General features: G+C 36.2%; 1 protein-coding gene across 1 annotated transcript in view; it reads left to right on the plus strand.

Moving 5' to 3' along the window:
- Window positions 1-17,327, plus strand: part of LOC136854643 (uncharacterized) — a 54,975-nt gene that overhangs the window by 21,943 nt on the left and 15,705 nt on the right. Inside the window, exons 3-4 of the mRNA XM_067131206.1 lie at window positions 9,495-9,707; window positions 15,750-15,865. Coding sequence (XP_066987307.1) covers window positions 9,495-9,707; window positions 15,750-15,865 — 329 coding nt within the window. The remainder of the gene's footprint in view (window positions 1-9,494; window positions 9,708-15,749; window positions 15,866-17,327) is intronic.

Raw genomic sequence — 17,327 nt, forward strand, 5'->3', positions numbered from 1 at the left:
TTCTGCGGACTGGCTGGATGTACTGTTGTGTGCCGATAAAGCCATAAGAAATGGCTCCTCGGAGCTTGCAGCCCTTTTACACCCTGGCAGCGCTCAAGAAAAGGAAATTGTGGTGCTCTTTCACCACTAAAGGAGTGAATTCGATCCAAAAGTCAGCCCTGATGTATTCTGCATTAGATAAGCAGTACTTTTTTCCCAATCGGCAGTTGTGGAAATAGCCACTGACTTGCAGAAAAAGTCTATGCAGGACTTATTGGCACAGTCATCGAAGCGCCCCAAAGAGCAATTGTCCTCTGCTGTGAAATCTCTCAAGTTCCCTGTTGGACGAGTTGGTAGAGTTGTCGGCTAGCACTCGCTAAGCCCGAGTTCAAGTCTTCGGCTGGCTAATGAAGAATTAGAGGAATTTATTTCTGGTGATAGAAATTCATTTCTCGGTATAATGTGGTTCGGATTCCACAATTGGTTCTTAGCCACGTAAAATAAGTCTAATCCTTTGGGCCAGCCTTAGGAGAGCTGTTAATCAGCTCAGTGGTCTGGTAAAACTAAGGTATACATAACTTTTTGTCTCTCTACAACATCCTTTGGGCCAGCCCTAGGAGAGCTGTTAATCAGCTCAGTGGTCTGGTAAAACTAAGGTATACTTAACTTTTTGTCTCTCTACAACAGCAGCCCTTTCATGGAAGTAGACAGGGGTTTCCTTCCAGACCTTGTTCACGAGTGCATTTTACAACAAGATCCATCAAGAGGACTTTGTCCAGACAACTGCCTAAAAAGTGATGCATCTGTCCTTCATGCACCTGTGGGAGCCAGACTCCTCCTCTTCTGGGAGAGGTGGAGTGTCAGAGGCATGCAGCAATGGACAGTCAAAATCCTGAAGGAGGGTTACCCAATCCCACTCAAGGAGTAACCTTCACTCGTGTCCATCCCAATCGCATTCACAGCCTACCCGAAAGCTCTGAGAGATTTGCAGCTCTGTTGGAGGAAGTGTTGTCCCTCCTGCAAAAGAGAGCCATAGAGGAAGTGGAAGACCACACAACAAAAGGTTTTACAACCACTTTTTGTAGTCCCCAAGTCATCAGGGGGTAGGAGACCTGTCCTCGACGTCAGCGCCCTAAACTTCGTCCAGAAGTTGAAATTCAAAGTGGAAACGTGTCAGTTGGTGCTATCATCCATTCAGTCGGGCGATTGGATGATCACCCTGGGTATGCAGGACTCCTGTTTCCATGTCCCTGTCCATCTGGACTCCAGGAAATACCTCAGATTCATCATCGAGGACAGAGTCTTCCAATTTCGAGCCCTGTGTTTTGGCCTCTGCACAGCTATGCAAGTATTTACGCGAGTGCTAGCCCCCTCTCACGAAGTGGCTGCACCTTCTAGGCATCAGCGCATGCCTGTACCTGGGCAACTGGCTTCTCCGTTCATGGTCACAGGAACATTGCGCAAAGGATCTTCAGAGAACCCTTCTCCTCACCCAGAAACTAGGATTATTGATAAACTTACAGAAATCTCAATTGACCCCGACTCAGGAAATTCTCTATTTAGGGCCTTTCGGTCCCGTCTTGTTCAGCGAATCATTGGATGAGCCTTTTAGGAACTCTTGCATCCATCGAGCAGTTCATGAAGTTAGGTAGACTGCATATGAGACCTCTTCAGTTCTTCCTAAAGGCAAGTTGGGACAGGAAGAAAAAACCGGACTCTGTGATGTTCCCCATAATGATGGAAATAAAATCGAACTTTCAATGGTGGACATCCAAAGACAGACTTTTGGAGGGAAAGTCGCTGCACCTTGTGATCCCTGGCCTAGACTTCTTTGCAGACGCCACAGGCCTAGGCTTGGGAGCCCTTCTGGGGAACTTGGAAGCTTCCGGAACAATGAAGTCTCTATATAAATGTGAAGAAACTGACTGCCTTTCATCTGGGCCTAATGTCCTTTGTAGAGGTGTTCACAGACAAGACCGTGGTGGTGCACCCAGACAATACCACGGCCCTTTCCTTCATAAAGAAGCAAGGCGGGACCCAGTCCTTCTCTCTTTGTGAAGCCATGAAGGAACTTTTTATCTGAGCAGACAAGAACCAGGTGAAGATAGTCACCGGCTTCATTCAGACAAACTAAGTTGTCAGGAGCAAATCCTTCCGACAGAGTGGACCCTGAACTCCATGGTCTGCAATAGTCTGTGGAAGCTGTGAGGCAGGCCGAACATGGACCTGTTCGCCACATCAAAGAACCACTGTCTTCCTTTGTTTTGTTCTCTGGTTCCAGACTGTCAAGCATGGGCAACCAACGCAATGCTTGTAAATTGGTCAAAATTGAATCTTTATGCGTTCTCTCCATTCAGCATGGTAAGGGAGGCCATTCAGCATGGTAAGGGAGGTCCTCAACAAATTTCGGTCCCAGCACAATGTGACGATAACCCGATAAGTCCTTTTTGGCCACTTGAGGAATGGTTCTGAAACTTATAGTGGATTTTCCCAGACTGCTCCCCGCAAAATCCACGTCTACTCAAACAGCCCCACCTTTGGAAATTCCATCAAGAACTATCCGCTCTAGCTCTGACATGCTTCAGACTGTCAGGAGATTTGTCAGAGTGAAGGGATTTTCAAGGCAAGCTGCGGTAGCTATTGCAAGGTGTAGACGTCAGTCTTCTTGCCAAGTCTATCAAGCAAAGTGGACTGTCTTCCGTTGATGGTGTAGCAGTCATAACATCTCGTCTGCTAAAACCTCTATAGCCCAGATAGTGGACTTCCTCCTATTCCTGAAGACCGCCAAGGAGCTCTCTTCATCCACCACCAAAAGTTATAGAGCAATGCTTGGATCTGTGTTTAAGCATGGGGGCCTAGATTTGGCTTCTAACCAAGATACTAGTGACCTAATTAAGTCCTTCGGGACTTCCAAGCAAGCAAGAGCTGACTCCGTGTCTTGGAACTTGGACATAGTTCTTAAGTGGTAAACAGGCCCAGCTTTTGAGCCTCTCCATTCCTCGTCCATTAAGAACTTGATGAAGAAAACTCTCTTCTTTGTAGCCTTGGCCACTGCCAAATGAGTGAGTGAACTACAGGCCATAGACAAGCAAAGTGGTTTTGTACAAGGAGATGCAGTATGTACCTTCATGCTAGGTTTCTTGGCCAAAAATGAGACACCATCCAGCCTATGGCCACACTCATTTACCATTAAAAATCTTATGGACATCCTTGGTCCAGAAGAAAAGGGCCCTTTCCCCTGTTAGGGTCCTTAGGTATTATGTGGACAGAACCAAGAGAGTCAGAGGTCCCTCCAGCAATCTCTGGTGCTGTCAAAAATCCCTCCCAGCCTCTTATCAAAAAATGCAGTCATTTTTTATGAGAAACCTTATTTCAGAGGCACACTCACAGATCCAGGATGACGTACTGCCTACCTTTAAGGGGAGGGCACACAAGATCAGAGCGGTCACCACCTCGTGCATTCAGGCATATGTCACTTTCCGTGGTCCTTCAATTGACTCACTTGAAGTGTAATTCCATTTTCACAACTCACTATTTGAAAAAAATAGAGACAGTGTTTGAAAATTGCACTACCTCGGGTCCGTTATCGGTAGCTGGCATGGTATTGGGGGAAGAAACATAGGAAGCATTCCTTCCTTGATCTCTTCGCCTTGAAATTGGGGTGTCGAGTTTTTTGGGAGCCTGGGGGTACATTGTACCTGAGTACCCTTCAGTCTCTATCGGTAGGGTGATGGTTTTTAATTATTTTACAGTGTAGGTGACAGTATCGTCTGGTCGTTTTGTCTTTTGGTAGTGCACCCAGGGCAAGGGCAACTAATCTTATGCTTTGTGGGTATTTGGAATACTGTACTCCTTTACTCCAAAGCTCTTCTCTTAAAAGTAGACCACTTGCAGCTATTCCACTAAGTCACTACAGGTCAAGATGAGCACCAACCAGAGGCACTAATCACCTGCTGTAGCTCTCCTACCAGGTAAGGAAACAACAAGCATTTTACCAACACTAACTGAGTTCATGTTTCAAATTCATCTTCATACCTGACTGTTTTTGGAACAGAAAATATCCAAATATCCCACCCTATCAATGTGGGATTCAGCTATGTAATTACTTGGTAAGTTACTTATATGAAAATGGTATTTTCATAGTAAAATAGTTTCATATATACTTACCAATAATTACAGATTGGAATCCTCCCTCCTCCCCTCTCATTGACATAAAAGCACAAAAGAAATGAGTAGTTCTGTTTTGTTTTCCTATTGTTCCCTGATAGAGGGCGGGGTAGCCAACTACACAAAAACGATAGTAGCGCTACCACAAATTTCAAATTTGAGCTGCCGCACGAGTGGAAAAGTGTAGCTATGTAATTACTTGTTAAGTATACAGTATATGAAACTTAATTTTATTATGATAATACCATTTCTGAGCACTTTGAAGGTGACCTAGGCACTTGGTCTTCTCGATCAGGCAAACCCTTGGACTCACTTCAGAGACCATGCTGTCTATTCCACTGTTTTAGCGCTTACTTCCTCATGGGGTCCTGGATGAGGTGAACTTTCTGGTCATTGGCCCAGTGAACTCCCTTTCATGTGGCAATTCTTCAAAGCTTTTCATGCCCTAGCATCATAGACAAGTGGTGGGTAGATATCATAGAGGTAGAATATTGGCCTGGAGACGGGGTGAGGGATTAAGCCGTACTCTGGGTGAAGCCAGGTTGACAGGTGCATTTGGCACGCCCAGTCGTGGCAAGAAGCAGGAGTGGGACACTTTGGGTAACTCAAACTCTTCACTAAATACGTCAGTATTTACTGTTGTTTATTAAGGAAATATTTACAATAGTGCTGGTAAAACATAAGAAATCAAAGCATGATCATTTTACTCATGAAAAAGAAAGAAAGAAAAAAAGCATGCAATTCACATGAAATCATTGGCTTAAACTGCATAAGTTTTGTGTATGATTGTCTACTCTTCACTGAAACTTGAGTTTGCAGCTTAGCAGTTAGTCGTTTTCCAACGTAATGGTACCTTACATTCAAATATTTTTCAGCAATTGCTTTTATTAATAAATCTGTCGCAGTAGAAGATCCAAACACCACCAGCACAATTTTCTAGTAGATTTATGCTATCTTCACTCATGAACCTTTTTTTTCTCAAGCTCTGATAGAACACTTTTCAAATCAGCATTTCTTTTTGCCAGACGCCTTGTTGAAGCACTTTTGATTTTCTTTTTGAAGCAATAAGTTCACTCACTGTTATCAAGCTTACGTTTTAATGTTTTGTTTTCCTTTCTCAATGATTCCACTTCTGTCGGAACATTAGGGGAAAGTTTGCAAAGGAAGCACATCAACTGATACAGGTGAATCATTACAATTGTCAGTGACAGTACGGTTCGTTGACGCCATTCTCTTTGGAGGATGATTTTCCTGGAGATGCTTATGGAAATGCTTCAAAGATACGAGGAACAGCACCATTTCGAAATCCAACCACTGACTGAGATGTCCAATCTATGTCTTCTTCACGGAAATGTTTTGAGCATATCAATGAATATTTCGTAGGGGTGAAAGTTTTCTCTCTCATCCTCCGAACCCACTCCTGCTTCAGAGCCTCATCTTTTGGAAAACTGTAAAAGAGATACAACCAGTTAAAAGATATTCCTGATAAAACATAAAAACCTAATAATAAGTTTAAAACACACACACACACACACACATATATATATATATATATATATATATTTATATATATATATATTTTCTATATATATATATATATATATATATATATATATATATATTTATATATATATATATATATATATATATATATATATATATATATATTTATATATATATATATATAATATATTTATATATATATATATATATATATATATATATATATATATATATATATATATATATATATATATATATATATATATATATATATATATATACATATAAATTAGGATAAAGATGGTAAAATAGGTCTAGTGGGTTGTGGAGTGAGCAAATTATAATTCTATTGCTCACCATGTGTAAAAGCAGTTGCTTATTTTTATTTAATCTTTGCAACTTGATTGATATGTATATCAAGTAGTTACAGGCATGCACACACACACACATATATAAATATATATATATATATATATATATATATATATATATATATATATATATATATATATATATATACCCATGTGTGTGTGTGTGTATGTACATACATATTTTTCTCTTTTTACATTTCGTTGAAACTAAAAGAATTCAAGAAAGAAAGAAAAACGAATTTCTTCAGTATCTCCGTTTTATTTTAATCAAAACTCAGCAGGAAGACGACAAAGCGGGTGGCTTACAAAATATAAAATTCTGAAGAGTTCGGTTGAATACAAAGCCAACACGTCAACAGAGTTTAAAACCAAAACAGTAATCACCTGGGCAAATTTTATGGCATCTGCTAATCTCGGTCAAAAATTCTGAGCTGCTTATACTGACCATAGGATTAGTCCACATGGGTTTTAGGATTAAAAGCTGGACGATTCCCCCTGGGAATTCATGAACATGCCACTAGTCAACTACAAGTAAAAAACAACTTACAATAACCGTCCAATGATTTAAAACACACACTAACCCTTACTTCTGAAACTTCTATTTTCGACATCAATTATTATTATTATTATTATTATTATTATTATTATTATTATTATTATTATTATTAGTTAAATATTCTTAGCTATTTTTACCTGGCTTGAAAAAGTTCTGTCATGCTACAACAAAACCAATGAATTGTCTGTAAAGGTACCTAAATAAGAAAATGTAGGGGAAATGATTGTACACATTTTTAGGGTCATTAACATATCCACCTGGATTTTTTAAAAGCTGTATACACCAAGGTTTACTAGACGTTATTGTACACTAATTCTGTGAGTAAATTATGGAAATTAGAAATGCATAATTTGAAATTCACTTACCGATGAAATGTCCGAGTAGGATCTTGTAACTTGTTGTATCTTGCTGTGCAACCAAATGCTGAACAAAAAATTAGCTATAAAAACTCCACACTTTTGCCTCGAATGATAATATGGATCTGACTGACAAGGAAGGTCGGTCACTCTTGGTTTACTCCCGTGAGTGTCCCAGAGCTTCTTGCCACGACCAATATGGCTGCCCAGCTGTCAACCTGACTTCACCTTTTCCGCAGGACATCGCCTCCACCCTAATCTTTCCTCCAAGGTAGATATGGCTTGCTAGGGCATCACTCAAAATTTTTATAGTAGGAGACTTTTGGCTCCTAAAACTTTGCAGAAAATATCTGAACTAAGAAGATTTAGGTAAAGTGATAATTACTAAATGCCTGTTTGACTGGGATCTCCGATCAAATGGAAGTGGAATTTCCCACTTAGTTAGCTATTCAGCATAGGGAAGATATAGCTGTACAGTAGCGCACCAAGATAATGGCCCTTGGTATATCGTACTTCCAGATATATTGGTGTGAAATGGAAATATCAGTTTGAGGGTTTTTGCCTCTGGATAAAGCGCCAAACTGTTTTTTTCAAATCAGGCGCCAAAAGGAATGCTGGGAGTTTCAGTGAGGGAGAAAGCACATCACCCACACACAAATACATGTTTATGCTTACAGTACACTGTAATTTCACTTTACAATACTGTACTATATACTGTTCTGCAGTTTATATTAACTTGTTAAGTGTCCTTTATGAGAGACGTTGCCGCTCCTGTATCGTCACATTGTCTAGCTTACAGAGCAGGTCATTTGGTCTATGCTAATTTTTATGCTTTTTTATGTGTTCTTTTTAACATTGAATATTGATTTTTGTATGAAGATATTAGATAATAGATAATGCAGAATGAGAAAAGATGAAAGAATTTATTTTGCATTTTTATATCCTAAAGATTATAAGCTTGAAACATAAAAGGGAAAAAATTATTCTTTTGAATGCCATTCCCTGAAACATAGAGCCAGTAGATTAATGAATTGTTTAATTTTATTTTCATTTGTCATACCATTTTAGTGCACTTGATATTGTAAGCAAACTGGATGGAAAGTCTGTTCGTTACTGCTACAACGTGCTCCGTGACTTAGTCATAAAAAAATTTCTAAAAAAAAAAAAATACTTGACAGGGTTTCCCTTATCCTGAACACGAAATTTCACACCTTTGGACCTTTGGGTGAAGGAAAATTAAAGGTGACTCCATTGGGTTTCCTTTATCCTGAACAAAAAGTTCATGGAATCTGCAGCAGAGAGAGAGAGAAAAAAATTTTTTTTTGTGCTGATTATGGAAAAAACACCATTATTTCCTTTTATCGTAGTCATCATCATTCTCTGCGACGAGTAGGGGCGGGAAAATGGGATCAAACTAAAAGAAATCAGTGGTTTACCAATGAACATCAGAAACATAGTGGGAGGTGGAGGTCGTTGTCCTCTTGTCAGACTGTCTTTCCCCTATAAAAAAAGTTGCCATTTACCGCTAGTTTAGCTCATAGTGTTACCAACTGATGTTCCTACAATTTGTATAAGAGGGGAGATTATTTTGCTTCTGAATTCAGTAGCGCACCGTCCTTGAAATAGGTAGGATGGGTTACTCTGTTGAAGGTGGTGTGATATGGGATGCGGCCAACCGAGATATGTCATTGGTGACACTTAACAAACAGGTTAATAATAAGACTTTTATCTTACTTTACGGGTACTGTTTATTTATATAAATATACTTTCTAGCAAAAAAGAAAACAGAACGACTTAAGTACTGAGAAAAAAATTACTAACTTGGTTAGTTGTCACACTTCTGTAAGACATTATTGAATTTGTATTAAAGATTTATTGTATGTGTATTAAATATTTTATAGATATTTTGCTGTGTTTACATTAATATTAATGTTTTAAAATTAGTAAATTATTGTTATAAGCAACAGTTTTGGGAGGATAATCTATGATGACTTAGGGTGTTTTGGGAAGATGGTTTGGGGTGCATTTTTTGTTTGGAATATTAAATTATTTTAGTATGATAATTTAAGGTATATTTTTGTTTCAACTATTAAATTAGGCAGTGAACTGTTCAAAATAAGCAGTTATAAGCATTTTACAGTAGTTTAAGGGGTACATGGCATCAATATACCTGCACTTATGGCAAAAACATGCATTCACATATATATACAACGATATATCAGAGTTTCTTTTATAGGAGGGTAGGCTCGGACGTTTTGATCCGTTATCTTGGTGAGCTAAAGTATTATTTTTGTAGACCTGGATGTATTTTAACAATTTTTGTGTGTTTGCTTAAATGAAACATTTTTAATTTTATATTAATATGCAGTATCCTTCAGGTTTTTGTTACTAATGAAAAAATTTAGTTGTATATGCAGTAGTTCTTTGGAAAAAGTTAAGATTTTGATTTTTAATAGTTATTTTGTAGAAAACATAGCAGTTTTAAGGGCTTTCTTAATCTTGATGCTTTTATATATTTTTATATAATCAATTAGACACTTGTTATTATTTATTTTTCTTCAGACCCTATGGATAGTGCAGGAAATGAAAGCAGAGAATACTTCAGGCAACAGAGCCCACTCAGTCCATCTCCATATTCAAGATGTGTATGGATGAGAGAGAGTGTTGACTGGATTGCTCTTTCCAAGATGATGATGCAAACAGAAGTGACAAAGGATTCCAGTCACTGTGTTGTTGTGTGCCAGATTGAGAAATTGACACACCTGTCAGCTGCAGGTATGTAAAGTATTTGTTTTGTTAAAATATGTAGCAACAACGTGCGTATCTATTCCCTTTCAGAATAAAGGCTAAATGGTTCACTCCCTCAATAAAGCTATGTACCACTCTTGGTGTGACTTTTGACTCCGTCTTACTTTTGAAAAACATCTATGAAAGTGTCAGCAAATGCCGTACGGAAGTGAGGTATTATATGTAAGGCCTCATTTTTATAACTGATAAAATCAGCTCAACCTGTTGTAGGTCATTTGTCTTACCTTTACTAGAAAACTGTTCTCCGGTAGGGATGTCTGCTTCTGCCAGAAAATTATCTCATTTAGATAGAGTTGTTCATGGTGGTAGGTTTCTGTTTCCTAACATTAACAGTTATGACTTCGACCATCGACAGATGGTCTCGTTTGTAAATCTTTCATAAATTGTATTAGTAAATTTTTCTTAAGTTGTATTTTAACAGATCTTTCACATTCACAATTGATCCCTGATTCCATTTTCCTGCTGAGAGCAACCAGATTTGCGGAAGTGGAGGTTGGTCAAGATTCCTGATTTTAAAAACGGAGAAGAAAATATCAGCACTGAAATTAGAAAACTTCCTGTTGAATCGACATCCAACAACTGAAATGTCATTCAGACAAATGAAAGATCAGATGTGGTTGATAGAAACCACAACAAAAAAATCAATCAGAAAATTATGTAACTATAAAAAACATTGATAATATAAAAGTACATATAAAAACATGTCAGTATGAAAGTGTACAGGATACCATAGTACTCCCTGATAATGATGAAGAACCAATAAAAAGGAATATATTGCTGGATTCCCTTAAAAAAAGGTACAACAATGTACAAGATTGCAAAATATACAACATAGCCAGTAGACAGAGTAATGGAAAAACACTAAGAATAACAAAGATAAAATTTGAAGCCACAAAAAATTAAAATCTTGCGCCAAAGCAGAGAACTGAGACTGTATTTTCCAAAACCACTACAGTGCCAAAACTATAGTATGTATGGACATACAAGGAGAAATTGCCATAATACACCTATATGTACGTATTGTGGATCTGACAAACATACCACACAATGGAAGTGTGGAGAACCAAAATGCGTGAACTGTGGACAAAATCACCATGTAAGATCTAAGGGGTGTATGTACTATATATATAATACAGAATTAAAATTATTTCAGGAGAGGACAGGAATGCCTGTGAAAGAGGCCATATTAGAATTAAAAGTTAGAGGAATGAATGATCCTGCTAGAAAACGAACGTTTTCTATTATAATAAGACCAAACAATGAAACAAAAATGGAAATAGATTAGAGTAACAAAACCCTTATAGATCATCTCAAAGAAAAATAGCTACTTTGGAAGAAGAAACTAATATAGCAAGGGACCAAGAAACATATACAAATATTTGTTCAAATTCATTTGAAATATTAAGAGAAATGGAAACACTAGATGAGATAATACAAGCACCACAGAAGTATTAGAAGAAAGTTATGATAAATTAGAAGCTAAAGAAAAAAAGAGGCCTCTAGAGAGAACTCCACCCAAGATCAACAAAAAACTGACTATTATTAGAGATACATCTGTTAAACTAAAGGCAGGTGACCTGAAGAAAGAACAAACCAAAAAATGATAAGAATATACCTTTTCTCCCAAAATAATAATAAATCCAATGGAAACAGATACCCAGAACATCAAAGAAATAATAGAGGAACAAATCATTGACAAGAATGATTATGTGATGGGAGAAGAGTTTTCTCCATCACCAATAATTGGTGCTGCAAAAGTAAACGAAAAAACAACACATGAAAACGTGCAGCAAAAACAAAAGCATAACAAAAGACAGTTTAACAAACACTATACGAAATTGTATAAGATACAGAAATAAAGAAACTACTAGTTTAGACAGTCACGAAAAGGGCTGTATGGGCATTGGACACCTAATGTCTTATAGAGAAAAACAAATAAATGTTGTAAATAAAATTTTTAGGAAAAATACAAATTGATGATCCACAAAAAGAACATTACACTAACATAATATTTTCAATAATTATATTATACAATGGAACATAAATGGTCTACAGACCAGGTTACATTTGGGAGAAATACAGCGATTACTAAGGGAATATGAACCAATGATATGTTTACAACATGTCAGCAAAACAATATCAACAGTAGGTAAATATACCCTAGTATCTACATCTAGAGAGGAAGAAGGAAATTTAGGTACTGTTATATATGTACATAACAAATTATGTTATGGCAGAGTACCTGTAAACTTTACTGACTAGCAAATATCAATTTATACAACCAACCTAATAAAAACTACGACATTGATAAACTTAAAGATTTACGTAACAATATCAAGGAACCTACATTAACCCATTAACGCCGACTGGACGTATTTTACGTCGACAAAAATTGTCTGTCGGGTGCCAAGTGGACGTAAAATACGTTGACTGCAAAAAGTTTTTTTTAAATATTCTCGGAAAAATACTTATAAACCTTGTTTGTGAAAAATTTTAAATCGCGCCTTGAGAAATGCTGGGAGTTCACGGAGCACGCTGTTGTTTTGTTTACAAGCGTGACCCAGCTGCGCATGCACGAATTTCTTTCTTATCACAAAAGAAAGCATCAGCTAACTCTGCTGAAAATCTCAGAAATTCTTCAGTTACTTTGCTGTAATATTTTGCAGTTTTCTATTAGCCTTTACATAAAGTTTTATATATGAAAATGTGTGCAATTTCATGTAGAACACAACAAAAAATAAATCATGGTTGTAGCTTTTATCAAGTTTAACATATTTTCATATAAATCACGATAAGTGCCAAAATTTCAACCTTCGGTCAACTTTGACTCGACCGAAATGGTCGAAAAACGCAATTGTAAGCTAAAACTCTTACATTCTAGTAATATTCAATCATTTATCTTCATTTTGCTACAAATTGGAAGTCTCTAGCACAATATTTCGATTTATGGTGAATTTTTGAAAAAAAACTTTTTCCATACGTCCGTGCAGTAACTCGGCCGAAAATTTCAGAAATTCTTTCGTCATTTTGTCGTAATTTTTGCACCGTTTTATATTAGCCGTTACATAAAGTTTTATATATGAAAATGTGCGCAATTTCATGTAAAATACAACAAAAAACAACCCATGGTTGTAGCTTTTTTTATCAGTTTGGAAATATTTTCATATAAATCACGATAAGTGCCAAAATTTCAACCTTCGGTCAACTTTAACTCGACCTAGTAATATTCAATCATGTACCTTCATTTTGCAACAAATTGGAAGTCTATAGCACAGTATTTTGATTTATGGTGAATTTTTGAAAAAACTTTTCCCTGACGTCCGCGCGCGGTAACTTGGCCGGGCATCTCAGAAATTCTTTCGTCACTTTGTCGTAATGTTTGCACCGTTTTATGTTAGTTGTTACATAAAGTTTGTATATGAAAATGTTGCAATTTCATGTAGAATACAACAGAAAATAACTAATGGTTGTAGCTTTTATCAGTTTTGAAATATTTTCATATAAATCACGATGTGCCAAAATTTCAACCTTCAGTCAACTTTAACTCGACCGAAATGGTTGAAAAATGCAATAGTAAGCTAAAACTCTTACATTCTAGTAATATTCAATCATTTATCTTCATTTTGCAACAAATTGGAAGTCTCTAGCACAGTATTTTGATTTATGGTGAATTTTTGAAAAAAAAAACTTTTTCCTTACGTCCGCGCGCAGTAACTTGGCCGAACATCTCAGAAATTCTTTCGTCACTTTGTCGTAATGTTTGCACCGTTTTATATTAATCGTTACATAAAGTTTTATATAAGAAAATGTGTGCAATTTCATGTAGAATACAACAAAAAATAACTCCATGTAGAATACAACAAAAAATAACTCATGGTTGTAGCTTTTATCAGTTTTGAAATATTTTCATATAAATCACGGTAAGTGCCAAAATATCAACCTTCAGTCAACTTTAACTCGACCGAAATGGTCGAAAAACGCAATTGTAAGCTAAAACTCTCACATTCTAGTAATATTTAATCATTTACCTTCATTTTGCAACAAATTGGAAGTCTCTAGCACAATATTTTGATTTATGGTGAATTTTTGAAAAAAAACTTTTTCCTCACGTCCGCGCGGTAACTTGGCCGAACATCTCAGAAATTCTTTCGTCACTTTGTCGTAATGTTTGCACCGTTTTATATTAGTCGTTACATAAAGTTTTTTTATATAAGAACCCTAAAAGAGCTCAGAGGTCTGGTTAAACAAATCATTTATAACTAACTATATGAAAATGTGTGCATTTTCATGTAGAATACAACAAAAGATAACTCATGGTTGTAGCGTTTATCAGTTTTGAAATATTTTCATATAAATCATGATAAATAGAAAAAATTCTACCTTTGGTCAACTTTAACTCGACCAAAATGGTCGAAAACTGCAATTGTAAGCTAAAACACTTACAGTATAGTAATATTCAATCAGTTACCTTCATTTTGCAACAAATTGGAAGTCTCTAGCACAATATTTCGATTTATGGTGAATTTTTGAAAAAAAAACTTTTTATGTCCGCGCGTTACGAATTCATGCATCATTTTGTGATAACATTTTCTCTGTGTTGCTTTGATCATTTTACAATTTGTTATATACCAAAATCATCGCAATTTAGTGTACAATACAAAGAAAAAAAATAACTCGTTAGCTTTAACCGTTTTGCTCACAGCGCGATTTGTATACAATTATATATGAAATTTTTTTTCGCGCTGTCATATATTTCAATAATTATATATGATAATGATATTTTTTTCATTTCTGATGGTTGCATACTAAACTTCAGGCAATTACAACAAAAAGGAGCCAAAAACAAACTCTTAATCTTAAAAACTAAGTGTGCTGTGATTTAAAAAAAAAAAACTTTTTTTCCGCTTCGGCGCTAACTCCCGAACGCCACCAGCATACAACAGACGCTTTTTTAAATAGAGGCTCAGCCTTTAAGGGTTAAATAATAACATTGAATAAAAATAATAAATCTCTCTCTCTCTCTTATTTAGATGAGAGAATTTTTCTGACAGGTAATATGTACGTATGTTTCTTTTGTATGATAAACAAATGATTTACCTAATAAGTACTAATTTTCAAATATTAAGATTAATAAGATTAAATAATAATAATAATGTAATATTTTCCATGCATTTATGTAGTCAATTTTTTAACATTTTAAACAAACAAATAGTGATTCCCAGTCTTTTTATGTGACTTGAGAAAGGGGAGGGAGGGTAAATGCCAATTTACATGACAGTTTGACATATTGGCTGGAGGGGAAGGGGAGTGTTGCCCTTAGAAGCTGAAAGATTTCAATCTTTTGATATCGTAAGGCCGAAAAGAGTGTTTGTGTGTGTGTGTTCATGGTGATGTAAAAATATGTAGTAAAGGTATTACATCTTTGGAAGACAAAAAAACAAACATACATTTTTGTTGTCTTCAGAGAGATTAAAGATAAGTCTCTCTCTCTCTCTCTCTCTCTCTCTCTCTCTCTCTCTCTCTCTCTCTCTCTCTCTCTCTCTCTCTCTCTCTCTCTCTCTCTCTAGCCTTGTTGAATGTAAGTCAGAGTGTTGTTTTGGCTGGAAGGCTTAAAAATGCGTATGCATATATTTTTATATTATAATGTTGAAGATGACTTTGAAATTACACTGATAATATAATTTCAAAGATTAATACAGTAGTTTAGAGAGGGGGTAGCAAGTATTCGCTGATTTTAACTATTCACAGGGGTGTCTGAAAAGCATCTCCCTCAAATATGGGGGGTTTACTGTACTGGGAAAGAAAGTACTTTAAATTTTGTTACTTTTACATGAACTGTTTTATAGAATATTTAGTGTTTATAACTATCATCCCCAAATTAAGGTTACTCTCTATTGTATGCCATTAAATAAAGGTTTATTAAAGTATATCACAGGATATTTACAGTGAATTAGATATGTTTTGTGGCAGAATATTTTCCCATTTTATAATAAAAAGTCTTTTCGTCAGGTCACTTTGTGGTGTGTGTCTCACGTGGCCTTGAGGGCACAACTTCTGTCCTAAGGTTGTTTGGTGTGGATGGTGTTGAACTCGCTTTGCATAACTTCTCGGGAAGAGTTCACAAGGTCAGTATGTAAAATTTTGTTCTGATTATGTAACACACATAAAGATGGGTATCAAATAAATGGCAATATATATGGAATGAAGAACCTGAAAATAATAAATTAAAAGAAATAAAACCTAATGATAAAAAATGGAGTTCATAATATCAGAGAGAGAGACATGCACAAGTAATTCTAACACGTCTCAGAATAGGCCATACTCATGTGACACCTGGGCACTTTATGAGCAGCCCACTTGGCCCGGCTCCCGAGTGCTCAGAGTGCCAGGTGATAATAACGGTCAGACATGTATTGTGCGAGTGTCCAAAGTATAAACAACAGCGACTGTCAATTTTTCTAAATAGATCAATGAAAGAAGTTTTGTCAGAATCTTTTACACTTTCAGTCGTTCCAATTTTGTTGTTCGTGAGGAACTGTGTTTTATTTAATAAAATATAAAAATAAGTAAATAATAAAAACACAAAAACCCTTATAGCATTTGTTGAATTTAAGTTTAAATTTGTTCAAATATTACTTAACTTATTATGAATTTTGATATATCTTTTTAGTGTGGAAGCGTGAGTAAATATATTTATTATGTGTATTTGTTACAGTATGAGAATGTGTGCCCATGTGGTATTTTATCCTAATCCTTCGGGTCAGCCCTGTGGGAGCTGAAAATCAGCCCAGTGGTATGGTTAAACTACTTTAATACTACTACTCCATAAATGCAAATCTCTTATTTTACTTGTACTTTATGTCCAGAATAGTATGATCATAGCTGGAAATATTTCCATCAGTGCAAAAAAAGAGATAAATCTTTAGAAAGTATCCTGCTTGGGGAGCCTTCTTGCTCCATCACAAATGTCATACTGATATTAGAATTACTGCCTGCAATGTGCCTTTAGACTTCACTAGAGGCAGAATTGAAGGTGTTTTTGCATCCCTCTGGCCCCTTGGTTACTTGCTTCCTTTCTTTTACAGTGACACCTCAGTACCTGTCAAATTTGGTCTGTGACACCATTTTACAAGAAAAACTGTCTTGGTACTCATCATTTGCTTAACACTCAAGCTAATACATTTGTATCGAGGTGCCACAACACATTACCTCATTCATGCCAAACACAGAGTTCAGTGTTAATCAGAGAGTAGCTCTCAATCAGTGCAGAATCCATCTCAGTTCATGCCAACCATTTTTTGTTCGTTTTTTGCATTTCGCGCTATTTTTGTGCACACAGTACATCATGGCTTTGGGTTAAGTTTCTTTTTTGGTAGGATATTCTAGGCTCGGTTTACTATTCCTGTCAAATTTTCAGTCGGTTCCATGAATAATGCACTTTACATCTAAGTTAGTTTTGAATAATTAATAGGCCTGAAACTGAAAGCTCCCTAGACTAAAAGCAAATCTTCGCACTAGGTTTACCAGACTTATGCCATGTTTAATAATTAATTACTATTTTTGATAAAACTACTTACAGGTAGTCCC

This window comes from Macrobrachium rosenbergii, chromosome 29, assembly GCF_040412425.1.
Source record: "Macrobrachium rosenbergii isolate ZJJX-2024 chromosome 29, ASM4041242v1, whole genome shotgun sequence".
Taxonomy (NCBI): domain Eukaryota; kingdom Metazoa; phylum Arthropoda; class Malacostraca; order Decapoda; family Palaemonidae; genus Macrobrachium; species Macrobrachium rosenbergii.